Source organism: Maylandia zebra, linkage group LG10 (genome assembly GCF_041146795.1).
Source record: "Maylandia zebra isolate NMK-2024a linkage group LG10, Mzebra_GT3a, whole genome shotgun sequence".
Lineage (NCBI taxonomy): Eukaryota > Metazoa > Chordata > Actinopteri > Cichliformes > Cichlidae > Maylandia > Maylandia zebra.
Window position 1 is genome coordinate 10,874,584 of NC_135176.1, and position 21,007 is coordinate 10,895,590.

General features: G+C 43.8%; 1 protein-coding gene across 1 annotated transcript in view; it reads right to left on the reverse strand.

The window, feature by feature from the left end:
• si:dkey-175m17.7 (uncharacterized) overlaps nt 1-21,007 on the reverse strand; it is a 44,698-nt gene that overhangs the window by 13,836 nt on the left and 9,855 nt on the right. Inside the window, exons 2-4 of the mRNA XM_076888824.1 lie at nt 13,369-15,491; nt 12,710-13,012; nt 4,742-5,006 (exon numbers count right to left, since the gene is read on the reverse strand). Coding sequence (XP_076744939.1) covers nt 4,742-5,006; nt 12,710-13,012; nt 13,369-15,475 — 2,675 coding nt within the window. The 5' untranslated portion in view covers nt 15,476-15,491. The remainder of the gene's footprint in view (nt 1-4,741; nt 5,007-12,709; nt 13,013-13,368; nt 15,492-21,007) is intronic.

The window sequence follows — 21,007 nt, forward strand, 5'->3', positions numbered from 1 at the left end:
CTGAAACCACTGAATTTAGTGGCTGTAGGTGCAACTGCTGCAAAATTCCCCAATGGTTGTTAGATGCTGTCCCCCAGTTTTTGTCTGCCAGGATTTTCTTCTGCTAGTAATGCTACGTAACAACTGCCTCTCAAACAAGTCAAAATGTGGGCTTATTTGCAAAGAACACTGAAGCAGAACTGCTTCCACATCTGCACCATCACCTGCTGAAAAAAACCTCACGATGGTTCAAAATCGGTTAGGAATAATCAGCTAATTAGAATTCACCCATAAATTGTTTCTTCTGTGTTTGGAATAGATTTAATCTGCAGAAAAAGACATCACAGACTTTTTAACCACTGTCAGGAATGAGATGAGCTTTTAGAAACTGCTACATTTGACTCTTTCTTTCCATCCAGTCATGCTTGTAAAGGAAGACCAACAGGACAGCTACAGATCCTACAGTTGTGCACGAAGTCGCTTTGAGATTAATACACCGCACCGAGGCAGCACAAAGAAGCCTGGATTGAATTCAAACAACGGAAGCAGGGCCTCTGTATTTGAGCCCACTTTGTATCTGTCACCTTTAGCTTCTGGCATCGGCTAAATGTGACGTGCAGAATAATAGTCTTTGTGATATAGCAGCATTGTATTTGTCACAGTGCACCTCAAAGAATTATGAAGAGTATAGTCGGTACATGAAGGTAAAAATGTTTTCTAAATACGAGGACCAGTTATTACAATATGAAAATATTACATTTGCTTAAGATTAACAATCCATTATGAAAAGGGTGGGAAGGGGGGCACAGAAGAGCATCACAGGTTCGATAACATGAGGTTTTTTTTAGGTCTCTGGAGGAAGAAGGACAGCGAATCAGCACAGCATTACTCTGATAGGCAAACCTGAAGAGTTCTTACCCCCTTTAGGAACGGGGTGGTCTACTTTTTCTCTTGAGTTACCCCATCATCATCATCATCATCATCACACCAATGAATCAATATCCTTAAACTCAGTATTTGGTACAGGGAGTAACACAATATCTAAAAAGAAGCAGTAAAATACAAACCAGGTTAATCCAGTTCCCACAAATAAGCAATGCACTGGTTTACACACAGTAACAACTTTCCTCTTTTCAAGTGCAAAAAAAGAGAACAAAAAAAAAAAAAAGGAGAAAAAACTGTACGCACATACGGACACTCACAGAGACACTGGCCCTTCAGTTCATGACAATTAAAGAGAAACTTCCTTTCGATTTGTCTCTCGAGTACAAACATCTGAGGTCAGCAACGACTCGACTGTACAGCAAGTCCATACAGTGTAGAATTCAAAGAAATTGCTTCGGCAGCCACTTTGCATATAAAGTCTGTATAAAAGGAGCAATAGTAAGAGGCCCTCTTCAAACGTTACCCCTTCTCCTAACTGCGAGCTGAGCTGGAGAGACAGGAGGAGCGAACTGCACGTTTGGTTGATGTTTCTCCAGCTGAAATAAAGGCGAGAGGTAAAAACAGGAATACGGCGAGTTGAGCCCCCCCCCCCAAAAAAAAACACCCACCCACCCACTCCCAAGTTTACAGAGGTCTGATAACAGTGGATGCATTGCAACTCAAAGAAGATCCGATCCACATTATCACAGCAGAGTAGGAAGATGTCATTCCGTACAGACGGTCTTTCGTATACAAAACAAAGAGTCATGTAAAAAACAGAAAAACAACAACAACGGGCGTACGTGGGTACACTCCAACATGATGAAGACGGTAGAAAAATATAGACCTTTTCTTAAAGTCACTTAAATCCAAAAAAGTTTCAGGATAACTTCTTAAAGTTTTATTCAAACTGCTTAACCTGAAGGCATTTTGGTTTTAGAAAATTGTATCAGGGGATTTTTTTTAAATTACTAGTTAAAAAATATGGAAGAAGCAACAACTAGGATTTGGTTAACATATTGTAAAATTAATTTAAAAGCTTTGAATTTTGTGAATTTGTCTGCAAATCTGGATTTATTTGGGTCGTAGCTTCCACCTGTAACCTGACATATTGTCACATTGTGGTCAGCTATGAGATTATTAAGAAACATGTTCCAAATCCTTGAACTTTACAGTCATTGGCAAGTCTGCACTACCACTTCTTTCTTCTGTCTTTAAAGGACTAAGAGGCGAGAGCACAGCCTACGACAGCTGGGAGGCTACAGCCCCCCTGCGATTCAGGATAAACAGAATGGTTGGATTAATGGAAAACAAGCACAAATGTCCCCTATTTGTAGACCTTTCTTTGACGGACTGAGTCTTTATTTCTGTGCCTGTTAAACTGAGGCTGGGAAGAGTACTCCACATACTGTATGTCACATATGATATCAGACTAGAAAATGTATAAACTAATTTTCTACCTTAGCAGATTTCAAAACAGCAGCTCTAATCAGTTCACAGATGAGTTATGCCTCATTTAAAGCCTCACATTAATGCTACAGACAGACCACCACTGCACAACCCAAATTACTGCAACCATGTGCAATGAATTTGCGATCTTGTCTTTGAAATTGTTGCTCTGGAAACGACAACCCGATATGCAACCACTCGCAGTCAGCTGTCTTTAAAATGACTTTGGCCCAATGCGAAGAAGCAGTGAGACAGAGGTAGTCTGCTATCGGTCTGGTATCGGCATGCAGTCTGTTTGTGATAATACATGACTAACTGTAAAAAATCAGTAAGAAGTCAAAGCCTGCTGCAGTCTCGACATAACCATAGACGACTTCCATTCAGAGTTCAGTCAGAATCTCTGAAATAGATCTATTTATTCTGAAATAGTGACATAGCTGCTGCAGGAACAGCAATTTTACTGCAAAATGATACAGGAATTCAGCACTGTTGCTTTTCTGTAGGAAAACGGCCAGAATCCAACCAGCAGACAACAAGTTGATTCGAGTCCTATTGCAAAGAGATGCATCACAGACAGGTTTCTCTCATCGACGCAGACTGACTATAATTGAATGCAACATGATGGCAATCAATGTGACTGAGAGTGACTGCAGTCAGTTCAAACTGGACTGCAACTGTTTAGAGACAGGCTGCCTGGCGGGAGGCAACCTGTCTCTAAACAGTTGCAGTCAGTTGGGTGCAATTTCCTTGTGATTCAAAGTGGTTGCCTAGAGGTTTATTTATTAGGCAACCACTTTTATTAGCAACTAGTTTGTAAGCAACTTAAGGGGAAGTCAGGTAACTATACTTTGCAATGAGATCGTTTTCAAACGCAAGTCTCATTGTTTTAGTATGTTACACCTTAAACCTGAATAGGATTTACATTTGGACTAATTCACAGTGAAACAAATGCCCTTTTCTAATCAAACCAAAGCCTTCATAATGAAAGAGAATGCATAGTCATGACGCGCACGAGGAAGAAATTCAGTATGGAAAGCAAGGCGAAAGAACAGGGGCTAACAACCTTAGCATCAGCTAAAAACCTCCAACTTGTTCACAAAGGTATGAAAATATTAAAGTATATTTGTCTCGAGGACTTGTAAAGTAGTAAAGTTCATGAAAAAAATAACTTCAGCCCCGTTCTGGCGATCCCATTTATGAAACGACGCCTAGGTCGCAATTAAAAAACGGTACAAAATAAAAGCATCTATTTTTCGCATTGCTGTTTAGAAAAACAAAAACAACACAAATTCCCCACAAACACAGAAATAAAACAATTTAGCTCACAGTTTCCAACCAGATAGGCTACGCTAACATTAAACAAATGTTAATGTTATATCAAACTATTGTGTGCTCTTTAATTTGAAAAAATATTGGGCCACGCCCCCTAACAGGACAAATCCATGCTTAAAAAAAACATCTCTCTTATAAAGTAACCACAAAAGAAACAACGCACACTGCACAGTGTCATCGTAGCAGAAAAACCTTTAAATATTTTTTGAAATCATAGAGTGTAAAAAAAAGGTGTTGCGCTCTCATTCCCACTTTCATTACAAGCTTCTTTTAGTGTATTAACCTGCATAATAAGTGTAATGTTCAATACTGCACTGCTATTCTTTTCTACTACACAGGCTGCTTCACTCAAATAAAAACTGCCATTACCAGCATCAAGCTCTGTTTGTCACGTTTTGTGATACGTTTCCCTCCTGGCTCCATAATGCTCTATTGTACAGTGTTTAAATTAGTAAAAAACAACAACAACAAAAAGAAAAATGTTAATATGAACCAAAAACACTGTTTGAGGTCTGCATGACAAATTCTTCTCATCTTTGTGACAATTCAGTTGGTGATACTAAAACAAACGCACGGGAAATAAAGTGCATCGAAATGACCTCTGTGTTGCTACATATGGTGGAAGCATCCAAGCGGTTCAGTGGAAGCAGTATTAAAGTCCCTCCTTTCCATTTCTGCATGCATTTATGATTCATGGCAACAGAGTCAGTATCTTCCAATGTGTTACTGTGACTGTAAACAATGGGAATGGAAAGGAAGAGGCATGAGACGAAAAAGAAAAACGTGTTGAGATATCTGAGTGATGTTAGATATATACAAAATATTGGCACATTATCTTAAAAACAAGACGCTGGATGGAGATCAAGTTGTCTAAGAACGACTACTTAAACAACTGAACCGTCCAGTCTTTTGTCTCACAGTATGAAAAGTGCACTAACTGCCAAACACAACAGCATTTTCCAGTCCTCCCTTCATGCCTCATCAATGCCACTTCAGTCCTGCTCTCTCTTTCACCTGCGCTAACTCCCTCCATACACTCGCGACCCCTGACCTTTCTCACACCTGCGTCTCCACACCGTTAAGCTTAGGCATCAAGATGCGAGGAGTCACCCCAGAGTTGAGGTCCCTCTCGAACTCCAAAAGCTGGCCCATGAAGTTGAGATTCGGCGACACCACAGGACGGCGGCTCCGCACGTATTTGTAGGCATCTGTCATTGTCATGAGGGTGTGCTTCATAAGGTAGGCGATGACAATGGTTGCAGAACGGGACACGCCTGCCTGGCAGTGTACCAGCACTCCCTGTCCACTCTGATATGCCTCCTCTGTGGATGAGAGCAACAAAACGGATGAGCTCAGTTTTCATTCAAGAAGTAAAAAAATGACCTAACACTGCATCAGTTTTTTTCTAAACACAAGTAACACACATTTAGCAACATGTACATCATCAGCACTTGCTTTTAATAATTCATTTCATTTGTAACTTTAAAGAAAAAGTTTTACCAGCTATTAAATAAACTTGCAGATGAATCACAGAGTGCATGGCACAGAGTCAGCAATTCACTTCATAGACACTAACACAATAGCTTTTAAAGGAAACAAAGGAACTAACGATCACATTGCAAGTCACTGCCTTTCCTCTCTCTTTCAGTACAAAAAGAAAAAGCAGGTTACCAGGCAACAGTTATCGCAGACTACTGACTTCAGTAGTCTCCTGACTCCTGAAGTCACAGCAAGGAGTAATAAAGCATCCCGCAAACACTCTGACACTGAGTAACCACTGTTTGAACATTAGCTCATCATTGAAAAATAAAAGTGACAGTAACAGCTATCTGCTCGACGTCTTAATAAACACATGCTCGATGTCATTCCTATATCTTCTGGTAAGGGGAAGCTTGTTAACCTTAATTTTGCTACACTATCCTTTTATCAACAAGACCAACTGCGGGTCCTACCTGCATACCATGCATCACTAATTGAGCTCACTAGCTGTCGCAGTAATGAGACAGAGGCTTGTTTTTGTATTTGAAGAGCAGTGGGACCGTGACAGTTGAAATGCTGGTACAAATAAGTTCACCAGTTCAGACCAGTGTCCTCCTAGAAGTATGCCACTTGGAAGTCATTCAGGCACTTATTTGGACAAATTGATGTATTACCTTAATTAGTTTTAATTTCATTGTTCCTAGTACATAAAAACTACATTTATAGAATCAACAGTGAAATCTACTAAAACACTCTAAAAGGTTTGCTGTCTAGGACACAAAATTTTATTTTAAAAATTAGAATTTTTCTTCTTCCAGACTTCTACGTCTTCTTTGGCCCCTCTCTCTTTCAAATAAAGTTTCTTAATAAAACAGGATTATCACCGCCTTGCTAAATGCTTGTTAACACAATAATCACATGGCAGAAGACCACACCAGATGCCAACTGGAGCTACAATCCACATGGGCTCATCAAAATAAGCCAAAAGAAGATTGCTGAACTGTTATGCTACATTTTATCGATAGTTCATATTGCTGGTGGTGTCGTAATGGTGTGGGGGGTAAATTCTTGGCACGCTTGGCCCCCTTAGTACCAACTGAGCATTGTTTAAAGTTCTGGATCGTTCTAAGGCAAACGGGGTCCCAGAAAGGTTCACCTAATAAGGTGACTGATCAGTGTATTTAAGATGCTATGTGGGTGCCTGCACACACATGTGCTTATTCAAAACAATATTAGAAGAGAGGGCATAACTCTGGGAAATATTGGTTATAGATGCCCACTCTGGTCATCTGTGTCATAATCATATCGTGGTTTTTAGATTGGCCCAGATTGACATTTTTTGTCTAGATTTGCTTCTCAATAATGTTTCTTGGTTAATGAAGTAATTTGATGCTTCTTCATGCCCAAATGCAATGCATTCTGTACATAACACATAAATTAGCACAGTTAAAAATTAGCATTGCTCTGATGTTAGCATGCTAGCTTCCACTCACAACAAAATTGCTAATTCTTGGCAGTAGGTTTACCATTTCAGTGCTGACACAGCTACTAGTTAGCACCTAAGCTGACATTTTTGGTAAAAGCCCTTTTTACATCTGAAAGATAGCTAAGATAGCATGTACTACGTCTGTCTCTACGTAATGCAGAAACTGATATCAAGCTTCTATATAAATGCTGGTAGGTCCACAAACAAGCTAAGCCTCCCATTATTTGGATTAGTATTTAAAATGTAATTACTAGTGGTGTCAGCGTTAATCTCGTTAAAATGACGTTAACGCCAAACCGCGCTAACACGTTGACGCTGTGTAGCCCTCGCACGGGCGATTCACGTCAACTCGCTAAAGGAGATTTGCCGCATTAATGTGGTTATGGTGTTAACATCATTTTAGCGAGATTAACGCTGACAGCACTAGTAATTACTAAAGTAGAACTTTTAACCCCTTATTACTAGGGGTGCAACAATACACAAAATTCACGGTTCGGTTCGATACTTTGGTGTCATGGTTCGATATTTTTCCGATACAAAAAAAAAATGCTCATGCCTTTTTAATTTGTCATTTATTAAATTTTCACGGCACATTCCGTACCACATCTCTGTGCGTTCATCATTTGTTTGAAGCCAGCTCACCTCCTGCAACTACTTTTCCGAGAATACGTGCTTCTTTTGTGGTTCGGACTCCTTCTGACATTTCTTTGGAGGTGGAGGAACATCACAGTAATTGATTAAAGGAGCTTGCTTCTTCGACATCTTTAAGAGTTCTAAACAAATGTCTGTCCTCCTCCTGAAAATCTTATGTATGCAAACACGCGTTGCAACTTCTTATCTTGTGCCCGTTTTTTATTTTGACAGCGAATGCGCACCTGCGGACCACTTATGTGCAGCCCTGGTTATTTCGCTTGTCATATTGCAGCCACAGAAATTCTTTTGTCCATGAAACCATAAAGCTGAACTTTCTTTTTGCCTTATAGTCTGATTTGTCATAACTTTTCCGTTTTGTGGTAAGCTTTTCTTTGGCTGTCACTTCTTCACCCTGACCTGTCTTATTTGGCTCAGCAGAACTAAAATATTGTGGCGAGCTCAGACAAGGAGGAGACGGAGGTGTCGTTTGGTCTTGCTTCCCGTGAGCTAGCCAGGGAGCACAGCCGTTTATTAACATCTGCAGAAGAACACTGCCGCTAGCTAACTGCTCAGCGCGGCAACAGCACAGCAACAACAACAACACACAGGGCACCCTCTGACCCCGGAAGGACACACCGTCGCAGCGAGAGGGCGTCACCCGTCACTATGGCAACATAAACAAAACATAACTGTACAAACAGAACCCCGAACAGCCCTGACCCGCTACATAGCCCCCACCTAAGGGGTCAGTCGTCCTCAACGACCCCATTACCTCACACAAAGTTCTGCAAATGTCCAGGTGCCTTCTTTTGGCGCACCGGCCGGTCACGACTGGCGGGGGAAAAGTCACTCGGGTCAGAACATGGGGTGCCACCATCATCCCACTTCTGACACCAATGTGGCGAGCTCAGACAAGGAGGAGACGGGGGTATCGTTTGGTCTTGCTTCCCGTGAGCTAGCCAGGGAGCACAGCCGTTTATTAACATCTGCAGAAGAACACTGCCGCTAGCTAACTGCTCAGCGCGGCAACAGCACAGCAACAACAACAACACACAGGGCACCCTCTGACCCCGGAAGGACACACCGTCGCAGCGAGAGGGCGTCACCCGTCACTATGGCAACATAAACAAAACATAACCGTACAAACAGAACCCCGAACAGCCCTGACCCGCTACATAGCCCCCACCTAAGGGGTCAGTCGTCCTCAACGACCCCATTACCTCACACAAAGTTCTGCAAATGTCCAGGTGCCTTCTTTTGGCGCACCGGCCGGTCACGACTGGCAGGGGAAAAGTCACTCTGGTCAGAACATGGGGTGCCACCATCATCCCACTTCTGACACCAATGTGGCGAGCTCAGACAAGGAGGAGACGGGGGTATCGTTTGGTCTTGCTTCCCGTGAGCTAGCCAGGGAGCACAGCCGTTTATTAACATCTGCAGAAGAACACTGCCGCTAGCTAACTGCTCAGCGCGGCAACAGCACAGCAACAACAACAACACACAGGGCGCCCTCTGACCCCGGAAGGACACACCGTCGCAGCGAGAGGGCGTCACCCGTCACTATGGCAACATAAACAAAACATAACTGTACAAACAGAACCCCGAACAGCCCTGACCCGCTACATAGCCCCCACCTAAGGGGTCAGTCGTCCCCGACGACCCCATTACCTCACACAAAGTCCTGCAAATGTCCAGGTGCCTTCTTTTGGCGCACCGGCCGATCACGACTGGCGGGGGAAAAGTCACTCGGGTCAGAACATGGGGTGCCACCATCATCCCACTTTTGACACCAATGTGGCGAGCTCAGACAAGGAGGAGACGGGGGTATCGTTTGGTCTTGCTTCCCGTGAGCTAGCCAGGGAGCACAGCCGTTTATTGACATCTGCAGAAGAACACTGCCGCTAGCTAACTGCTCAGCGCGGCAACAGCACAGCAACAACAACAACACACAGGGCGCCCTCTGACCCCGGAAGGACACACCGTCGCAGCAAGAGGGCGTCACCCGTCACTATGGCAACATAAACAAAACATAACTGTACAAACAGGGGCCCGTTCTTCGTACCTCGCTAAGTAAGTTAGCTGGATTTGATTATTGACGATTTCGCGTGATCCTGGATCATTCGGTTCCCCGAAGCTCATCCGGGACTTGCTGTCGTAGCAACAGAGCCATAAGCGTAAACCTGCTCGGGAGCAGGTTTACTTTATGTAAACAGGATTAGATCGCGGCCACGCAGGTATGTCCGCTTCATTTATACGAAAGCAACAGCGATATTCCACCACTGTTTCACCATAAATAAATAACATCAATGTAACTAAAGATAATGCAGCACTTGATCCTTTTATTGATGTCACACAGATACATACAGGTCATTTCCTAAAAAAGGGAAATGTACTATTAATCATTCTATTACATGTATGTGATTGTTACAGATGTAATTCATATTTCAGAGTAGTAATTGTAAATTACTTCGTGTAATCAAGATGAGAGACCACGGCTATAAAAGCGAAGGTGGATTTGGGAAGTCTGTCGCAGCCATGTCCTGTCCGTTTACGCGAGCCACCCATTGCGGAAGGTGCAAGATTGATAAGGAGAGTCCTCAGAATCCAGCGTATATTGCGGGATAGACAGGATCCTTTAGCTCAGCGCGACAGTGTGCTCATAGAGAGATATCGATTTTCCCGTGAGGGTATTATTTACTTAACCAACTTGTTGACCAAGGGGTGCAGGACCACCACCTGTCTTTTTTTTGCTCTGCCCTTTTCTTGGTTGCTGTTATGAACAAACTAACAGCTTATTTCAGGGTCTCTTTCCAAGAGACTAAAAGCAATATAAGTGATGAATATTGCCATTCTGTAGAATATTCTTATATTTCACTTTTACTTGTTCCCATGTTCTAGTGGGTCCTGTTGTGGCTCTAATGTGAAAGGGGATATAATATAACATAATTTAACATAATATAATATAATGTAATATATTATTGGATAATATAGTGTAATATAATAAATCTACCCTACCACCTACTGGTGTTGGCCAGAGGGGCCGATGGCGCGATATGGCAGCCTGGCTTCTGTCAGTCTGCCCCAGGGCAGCTGTGGCTACAACTGTAGCTGCCTCCACCAGTGTGTGAATGTGAGAGTGACTGAATAGTGGCATTGTCATGCGCTTTGGGTGCCTTGAAAAGCGCTATATCAATCCACTCCATTATTATTGTTATTATTAAATTACTTACGAGTTTAATTTGTCAGCAACTTTCTGCCAGCCCTCTCTCCTTGCTTTTGCAGCCTTTGCAGTGTTCCCTTGCGTTTTAATTAAACTCTGAAACTCCTGAAATCCCTCACTCAAGAGTTCTTGCTCTGCTGCCGAAAAATACTGAGCGCGCTCCTTCGACATTTTCGCCGACCAATCAGAGGGTTGCCGATCAATGTTTCTACTATCGATGCGTAGCCCCTTTTACGACACCCAGTGATCTCACATTACTTCATCCAGCTATACTAATCGTCAACAGCAGGTGTGTTCGGAGAACCGGAATAGCGAGCTCAGAGTTAGCGCGATGATTTGGTCTTGGATGTGTCATTTGATCTTGGATGTAGTAAGCGACGTACGAAGAACGGACCCCAGAACCCCGAACAGCCCTGACCCGCTACATAGCCCCCACCTAAGGGGTCAGTCGTCCCCGACGACCCCATTACCTCACACAAAGTCCTGCAAATGTCCAGGTGCCTTCTTTTGGCGCACCGGCCGGTCACGACTGGCAGGGGAAAAGTCACTCGGGTCAGAACATGGGGTGCCACCATCATCCCACTTCTGACACCAATGTGGCGAGCTCAGACAAGGAGGAGACGGAGGTATCGTTTGGTCTTGCTTCCCGTGAGCTAGCCAGGGAGCACAGCCGTTTATTGACATCTGCAGAAGAACACTGCCGCTAGCTAACTGCTCAGCGCGGCAGCAGCACAGCAACGACAACAACACACAGGGCGCCCTCTGACCCCGGAAGGACACACCGTCGCAGCGAGAGGGCGTCACCCGTCACTATGGCAACATAAACAAAACATAACTGTACAAACAGAACCCCGAACAGCCCTGATCCGCTACAATATATATCCTGCTGCTTTTGCACACGCACTCACATAACGCTCATCGATTCTCTGCGCGATCAACCTCTCACATGTTTAAGCTTGTTGCGGGAGATTTCACCTGTCATTTTTGCATAGTAAGCTAACGATTGATAAGACGATGTCAGAGGAATTGGTGTGCAAATTATCATCACTCACCAATCAGTGCTGTCGCTCTCTATACACAGTTCGCCCGATTGCAAAGTGAAACAAGTGAAAGCAAAAAACAAGCGCAAATTCAAACACGATTTCAATATGTCACATATTGACAGTGGCTCATCGATGCCAATGACATAATTACCCAGCTACATTTCCGAAAGAATGCAAAAGCATTGACATATATTTTTCCGTCCTACGATAGCCCGACGGACAGGGCAGAGATAGATTTTGGTAGCCCAACTGGAAAAATCGCTAGCCCCAGGACGTCGGGCAGCCGATTTTGCGAGCCCTGTATCTGATTGAGGAATCACTCATCTTTGGAAAAGAGAGTTTATTACAGAGAAATGGCTCTTTCCAAAATAAAAGCTATACTATACGCTTCTTCTGGGCTATATTCTCATCAGCATATTAAACATATCAGGTCCCCATAAGGAGAATCATGTGCTAACGGCTGTCTAAATGACTCGGGTAAAGTTTGTAGCATGCGTGCTTGTTGTTTTTGTCTGCTTCCACTTGTCTTTGCACTAGGATGATGTCGGTGTAAATGTGCAGTCATATTTGTTGTGTTCCCACTAGTGCTGTCAGCGTAAATCTCGTTGAAATGACGTTAACGCCACAACACGGCAAATCTCCGTGCCAACACGTTAACGAGCTAACTGCGCTAACACACTAGTTCCCACCCATGTAATTGAGCATTGCATGGCACATCCAACATACTGTTTTACTTTAGTCCATGACTCGCTTACCTTCAGGGTCATACATCACATGAAAACCAAAATAATTCCAAACGCCAGATCTGAATGAGGGTGGGGGAGGTTCAATTTGCCATGTTGCAAGGAGAGCTTAACTTCTGTCTCGCTAGCTTGCCCTGCGCTCAGTGAATCTGCGTTCGACTACTCCGCCTAGGCTGCACTGTCAAGCGCAGATCCACTGAGCGCTCAACACAGACAGCATCGTCAGAAGGAAAGTTGATAAAATAAATTAAAATTTTATTTTGTATTGTTTGATACATATGCGTACAGAACCGAAAGCACTGTATCGAATGGTTCAATATCGATACGAGTATCGTTGCACCCCTACTTATTACCTAATAAAGTAATCCCACCACAGTGCCCAACACTGCACACATCAATGTACAAGAGGTGGAGCACTCACCAATAAACTCAAAAACCTCCTCGAAGTACTGTCGAAGGTTTTGCTTGCTGTTGTCAGTGGCTGGGATCCTTTTGTAGCGCAGTCCAGAGCTGACGTGGTAGAGAGGCAGGTGTGTGGTCACGTTGACCACGTAGCCGATGTTGAGGCGTAGGAGCAGGTCCAGGTCCTGAGCATCTCTCTCATTTCCCAGATACAGGAAGGGCAGGATGGGACTGACCACAGCGTTCTCCGCATCAGGAGTCATCACAGACTCATCGGAAAGAGAAGCCGGCAAGGAAGAGGAGAGCGGCAGAGAGAGGCGCACTGGGAAATGATAGTGTCGAGAGGTGGTGTTAACTGCGAGTTAACAAGTAGCTGCTACAACAAAGCACCAAATCAAGAGAACACTTAAAAAATCAATACAATGCAACGACAAAAACTAAAGTGAATCTGCAATTCTGTCCCTGATGCAAAAGTGGGTCATATTATTCTGTGTGCATTATTGGTAGATTATAAAAGCAGGTTGCACTAGAACATTAACACTGTCATAAAATGAAGCTAACCAAAAGATTTTTGATCAACAGCTGTGATCAAAACAACCTGACACCAGCTATTATGACCCAGGTTTACATCACTGACCGCAATGGCCTCAGCACAATTGGATTTTAAGCTGTTCTTACTTCTGTTGTTCTCCTCATCTTGCTCTCTGTTCAGGGAGTTCAAGGCCAGGTGAAGTGACTGAGCCGACGACAGAGTGTGTCCTCCCTCCCTGTCTCTCTGCCAAGGCTTGGGTTTGATTAGCGTAGTGGGGGCGGATGGTGGAGGGGAAAAGGACACAGGTGACGGTGGGGAGGCAGAGCGGGGAGAGGGGGAGGAGGGATATGCTGCGTCTTCGTCATGGTCAGGCCCATCGCTCATTCCCGCATCCTCGGCTTTATTCAAAAGCCTCTTCAGCGAGCTCCGACCGTCGTCGTACTCCGGTCCTGACCTGCAGCCCATAAAATCGAGGGCTGCCATTTTGCCCTGCTGAAGCCGCCTCCGTCCAGCGTGGTCTGTGAGCTGCGTCTGTGCGTACTCCTTGAGGTTTTGACAGTCCAGGAGAACGAGCCCTGTTCCATTACTGCCATTCTGGGTCTGACTCGCACAGGTTTTCGCGACTCCTACACCTCCCCCAGCACAGTGATTTTTTTGAGCTTTAGAGTGGGTCATCTTCTTGGCCAATTCTTCGGGCCAGATGGTGCGCACGCTGTAGTCGTCATCATCGGCTTGATACACAGACATCGGATGAGCTGCTGGAATGCTTCTTCCTGGGGGTTTGCCTCTGCGAGGGTTGTATGTGACCACTATGGGGTCGCTGCTGCAGTAGCTGCAGGTGGAACTGCCCGTTTGGGAAGCTTTGGGGTTGCAGCCTGTGACGCAGCTCTGTATTGCCCGCAGAGGGGCAGAAGAGGACAGCGGGGTGCAGGGAAGACATCCTCCTACAAGTTTTTTGCGAAGAATAGCAGGACTCTCAAAGTTTCCAGCCTCACCAGAGCAGGAGGCACAGCGGAGAGGTTTGAACAGGCCCGCGCGACACTCAGAAGCAGTGCTGTTAGAAGATGAGGTGTTAGAGGTGGAGGCGTTGGAGAGACACCCACCCAGATTTCTCAGGCCCATTTCTTTACCTCCTCTCTTTACTGCTCCAACATTGTGACCACAGGAAAATGAGGTGGAAGTGCTTCCACCACCTCCTTGAAAGCTAGCCGAGTGCCCTTTACACCCTCTGCATCTTACCAACCTCCAGCAGCCACAACTGAATGGGTGCGCGCAGTCGATGGTGCAGGTGTGGTCAGGGCTGGGGAACCCTCCAGCGTGGGAGGAGCAAGGAGAGAGGGGTAAACCATGAAGAAGGTGAGGGCGGTGATCCCTGGGTTGAGAGGCTGGGTGAGGCTGTCTACGTTGCTGAAGAGAGGCTGCGACATAGGTGGGTTGGGAGGAAGGAGATGGGGGGTAGGTGGAGTTTAGGATGGCAGCATGGGGCAAAGGGACAGAGTTGTGGTGGTGGGTCAGACTGTGACTATTTAGGCTTTGATGGACCGGTCCCAGTTTGGTGCTTGTCCTGTGACCTATAGAGGAAAACTCGTGGTCACATCTGTTAAGAAAACCAGTGTTTTCCTTCTCCTTTTCACTCCTAAACTTATGCTGCTGCGCCTGGGCGGGGACAAACTGTAGGACCCCACCAGGGGCTGATGACAGCTGACGAATTCGCTGTGGCCTGTGTTCGACGCCACCTGGCCTCCCTGCAGTTCCGGTTTTTCTCTCACACTGTCCTTGTTCGAACCCTGAAGAGACACATTTCCCTCTGCCACTTTTTATACTCCCGCTACGCCCTAATGAGTTGCTGAATCCTCCGCCTCCTCCACCACCTCTTCCTCCTTTGTCCAATGTCACTCTGATATCAATAGTATGCGTGTGTGAGGGCAGACGCGGGCCGAGAGTTACCGTGCCATTGCTGTGGCAGTGGCTAGGGATGTGTCTGACGGCCGCCGGGAGGACAGGTTGGTCGCCCTTGAATTTCTGCACACGAGAGGACCTGCGCTTGCATTCCAGAGTCAGAGATTTACAGGTGGGTGAATAAAATTGGGACTGAGAAGGATGGAGATGAGCAGGTTGAGCGACTTGTCCATTGGAGGAGGCTGTAAGATGAGAGGAGTGCTGCGGGATAGTCTGTGGGGAAGCCTCGCAAAGGGCTAAATTTTTGGGGCGCTGAATGACCACTATGCGTTCGTCAAGAGGGAGGGGAGGCATCTGGGTTTATGCAAAGCTGTCCAGTGAAAGGGGAAAAAGAGAGATAGAGAAAATAGTCAGGGATTTAGTCTTAGTTCACATATACACTGGAAATGAGGGGCACATTTTACATTCCTTCAGTTTAGATGCAAACAGCACGTGCTCATAAAAGATTATGAACATTGCCTTGCAGCTCCTGAGTTGTATGATGTACACAGATGCAAATGAAAGATTTTTTGTAATTACAGCTTTCAGTGGGTTTTTTTGAAGAGCAAAATTATTTGTGAAATGTAAAGCTCCAAATCCTCAACAATAATGACAACTATTTTCACAACATCAACAGATTTTTAGGTTTTGTATATTTTTGTAAGTCACCTGTAAAGGTGTCTTCCTCGTGACAAACCATGCCAAGAGTAAATACAAAACAACCGACCAACAATCTCTGTTTTGACCTTTATTAACTTGGTGGTATTTCTCTTCATACTTGCTGCAAATGAAAGAGAAATTCTATGAAGTGAAGACCCATAGAGGTGCATGTTTAAGGTGAATGGATATCACAGGAGTAATGAATATTAAGGAATCCATTTAAACATGCACTGCACAATCTCAGTCTGCTTATACCAGGGCCAGTGGACAGACGCTTTAACCTTCATCTGTATTTATAGGAATCTGACATTCAGTTTGAAACTGCTCCCGGGTAATCCTGTTGGCATTCAACTGTGAGATTCTGAATCCAAAGGTTCAAGAGTGTGTACCTGTTTGCTGTTAGCAGCAAATAATCCTAGCTAATCCTGATAGCAGTGAGGCTTCTTAGCAGCTCTGTTGCAAAAGCTGCATCAAACAAGCTTCAGTAACCTTCATCCCTCTGAGAGGTCCCCAACAAGATGTGTGAACATGAAATAACAGACCATGTTAAAAGCAGCTGAATATACTGCTGAACATAGTATGTTCTGGATGTTAACATTATGTAGCCTTTATTTTGTTTGTATGCTGAAATATGTATGTGGATGCCAAGCTGATTTGGGCACTTAACGTTTTTCAATCTGTTGAATTCGGCACAAAATGTCTTTTTGTATTTCCGTCTCTGCAGTGCATTTTCACTGCGGAACATCCTAGTGACTCACAGTTAGCTAATGGCTCAGTGAGATTCTTCACTTTGTGATTATCTGAGATGAAAGACTTCCTGCCCACAGCCATTAGGCCGTTCACCCTGTCTTTGGTAGCAACTAATTTAACCACATCCTTTGGGCCAATTAAAAACAAGCATTTGTCCAGGCCATGGTATAAACAGAAGGTCACCACGTAGACAACAACACGGCTCAGCTGGAGAGAAAGTTTTCACATCATGACGCAGCAAAAAGAGATGAAGTCAGTGTAATAATAAAACACACATTGAAGTGTCTCTATAGCATTAAACTGTCTGAATGAGTAATGCTTCTAATAACAGGTCGCTGCAGTTACTTCACAATGTCAGAGTTGAAATTTTTACTTTTTTTTGGTACATTCATTATAAACTAGGTCTGCTTTGAAAGGTTAAAATGACATATTATTGTCGTTGAGGTGAAATCCACCCATTGGCACGTATACTCTGTCTGTGATGTTCACTGTGCCGTGAGTTGTTTGGTTGATGGACTGCTTTAATTTCCTTTTTGCCACACTAGCAGACATGGTTGCACTGGTGCCAGGGCTGGTCAGCTGGGAGGATATTAGGATGCTAATGTTCGCGTTGAGCTCTAAACACAGTTTTCTCTGACAAAGAAAATAAAAACTATTCGTTAACTCCTGCCTTTACTTCAGCCATAAAAGGTGTACAGCCTGGTTAACCTTATAGCCGTGGGAGGCTGTTTTAATGTCTGCTTGTTTAATGTTTAATGCTTTGGGATTGAAAATTTGGTATAAACTAGTGAAGTGTGAAAGGGGCAACTGATTTCAGTCACTGAAAATTGATTTCTGGACCTAAGCCTTTTCTGTATGCATCAGTCTCACAAGCCCAGAGCTGTGCAACTGACGTTTGTTAAGAAAAATGTGTATTTTCTGTCCGGTTGGTTTGTTGACAGTTGCCAGATGAAATCTGCTACACCAAAAACCTCCTTGGTTGCTAAACATTTACATGGAAGATGTTGACTTGTCTGCAAACATTCACCAACTGGTTGCCCAGTGGCACTGAAACAATGCAAATCTTCTTCAAAGTTAAAGTTGTGCCTTGCTACTACAAACAGAACCTTTCAACTTTTACTTTGAAGGGAAACAGTATCCATTTCCATTATGTGCCACACTTTTCTGTTTCACTACCACACAGCCAGAAGTTAGTGACTGCAGATAAGTTGGTGCCCTCTATGGGTGTCCATGGCGATTGTGCAAATGAGCAATGATGCAATCTTAAGGAGGTTTCTAATGCAACCCTGTACACCTCGTTCTGACCATTTTCACCTACCAGCAACCATTTGCCGACCAGTTGGAGAAGTCGACCAGTGGTTGCCAGGCGGTTGCTGACCAGTCTCTAGGCCTGTGTCACTGGGGCTCTCATTGTTTTTAGCATTTTTTTGGTAAAAGACCTAAATTAATGTTTAATTTGTCATTCTGCCCCTCCACAGCTTTTTATTAGCACTGTTCATGTGTAGAACACCTTTAGGCTAAGCTTTTAGATACTCACTACTTTAATACTTTAATACTTCAAAAATGAATCACAAACTAAGATGGTTTAGAAATGAACCTTTTTGTAGTAAAATAAACCTCACAGGATTATATTAACTTCTAACCATCTTTTGAATGTTGTCATCTCAGACGCCTTCCTAGCTGTAATTTTAATTTTCGGTATTTGATCACACTGACTGCTGCTAACCAGGCACTTGCAGTGGCTGGGTTTCACAGACTGACCCTCGGTGTTTACTTCTTTCAATTTAACCCTCAGCCTAAAAGCATAAAGGCACTCCCTATACTGATCTTTTTATATTAGCAGATCTAGCAAACTAGAAGACCATCAATCCACCTGGTAAATTACATAGAGCTGTTTTTAGAGAGTGATTGTTGAGAGTGGATTTTCTTTTTTAAGCTTACAACTGTGAAGCAACATTCAAAAGTCTCTCAGCACAATGAGACTAACAGGTTAAAGTGGGTGCTGGGAGGAACAGATAGCTCGGGACGACACCGGCTGACAGAAACAAAAGAGGGTAGAGATAAAATACAGGGAGGCAGATTATAACGTGACACTATAAACCACAGACTACGGGGAAGGAAGGGACACGTCAAAGTGATCTGGGGATGCCTTCGGTCCCATCACAACACAGTTACCAACCCATAGAGAAAGCAAACCGCGAGTCTGGTGATGACATCCTCATCTTTTTTTCCTCTTTCAGCCTTGCCTGTGGTGAAGGGGGTGGGTGTTACAATGACCCAGTTTTGTCATGGTGGAAGTCTCTATCACTCTGATTACTTTTCTGTCACATGCTGTAAAGTGCAGGCTGGTTAGTGGCATTTTCACTCAGCTACAGAGAAAAAAGGAAAACACTCAAAGCACACCAGTGATGTTAGGATGTTGTTTCACAGCAAGAACAAAAGACACCACAGCTTTTAAAGTTTCAATTAGGAATTCTGCCTAATCTTCTAAATTAAGCCCATTCGGTGCTTCAAAGGCAACATTAAAGATTGATAAAAGATCCTATTTTCACATCTGCCAAGGAGATTGGATGTGATTGGTCTGGTTGGCAGGGTTAGATGGATTTCAGAGGTCAGGTTTGGCCAAAATGGACCAAACCAAAAGGATTTCTCCAGGATTTCTTAAAATTATTTATAACTGTGAGATAGAGCATTTAATTAAAATTGAAATAAGAAAAACTTGATGTTTTCAAGAAAATATCACAAAGTAAGAATGTCCAAGAATTAAAGAGCAGTGGCTCCAAACTTTTTTTTAAGCAGTTATATAAAAAAAGTTTAAAGGCCCTAGTTACATTTGAGATGTTCTTTAGTTTTTTATTTCTCTTATTCAAATAACTCCTCAAATTACACAACATTTAACAACATGTAAATGTGTGTATGCAATATGAAACAACAGAAAAAGAGCCATATTTGTGCAGCACAGAAAATCCTGTACTTGGAGGACGGTTAACAAACCCCAGCAGAACAAGTACTTTTTATGCTAATACTTTAAGCACATTGGGTTGTTAGTACGCGAGAATAAAACAAGGGTATGAGAGCTGTTGATAAAACGATTACCGTAAATGTCGGGCTATAAGCCGCTACTTTTTGCACAAGCTTTGAACCCTGCGGCTTTTAGTCAGGTGCGGCTTTTCTATGGATTGTCCGTGATTTTTGTCATATCGTAAGACGATTTGTTTTGTGTGTTCCGCTGTTGTACGGCACTACGTTGCCTGGCGGAAGGATCGGGGTTCAAGAGTGGTATGTTAGTCACATGTCCGTCCGCCAGGCAACGTAGTGCCGTACGAAGTAGCGCGAAAAACAAACTTCAAAGTAGCGGTACGCGTTCAGCGGGAGTCGTGGATGATGAGCGGCGATAAACTTGCAAGTTATGCCCAAAAAGCAAGTTATGCCCAACTCCACCGGTGGATTCTGACAGCGTGGAAAAGTGTGAAAACATCCACGATCACCAACGGATTTTGAAGGGCTGGACTGCTGCATGATGGAGAGGAGGACACCGCCACGGCCCTTCTGAGGGTGTTCGACTCTGACACTGACAATGAGGATTTCTTTGGTTTTGAAAGTGACAACGAAGGAGAGAAGAAGAGTGGATGACGAAGCCATCCTGAGCCTGTTTGTATCCGACACTGGAGAAGAGGACTTTGGTGGTTTTAGTGCGCAGGAAGAAGAGAAAGATGGTGGTGAATGACTGACTTTTCTTCTTGTTAAAGCTGTGTCACTGCACCTGAGCCTAAAAGGTAGTCCGAATCTATTTTTCTGGTGTGCTGTAGGCTACTGTTATGTACTACATGTGCAAATATGTACCCATAACTTGTTTTTCAAAATATTAATAAAAGTGATGTCTCCAAACAGCCATCTCTTTCCTGACAATTCCCTTTGTGCATATTCTCTTACATATGATAAGTCAACATTGAAACACCTGCGGCTTTTGGTCAGGTGCGGCTAATGTATGTACAAAACAGGATTTTCCCCTGATTTTAGCTTGTGCGGCTAATATTTAGGTGCGCTTTGTAGTCCGGGAAATACGGTAATCAAATTTGTGTTTAATTAGCTGTGTTTATGTAAAATCACTGCAGTCGGTTGGTCCTAATTAACCTGCTCATCTAATGGAATCTGATAAAAGTCTGCAAGCTACCTGCTCTGCCAACATGCTGTACATGCCGAGGGCTGACGCATTTCCAGTAATTGTATTTTTTTTTTTAAATAATAGTGAGGGTACAAAGTGTACAGGGTTTGTTTGAAGCCTTTTTAAAAGGGCAAACTCATTGTTTTGTGATCACAGAAACAGGCTTGTTATTTTCAATTTAGGATTTGACAGTTTTTCATTGCTGGCGCCTTGTTAATAGCTGAAGTTGACAGATCCTAGGCTGTCTCTAATTGCATCCAAAACACACACGC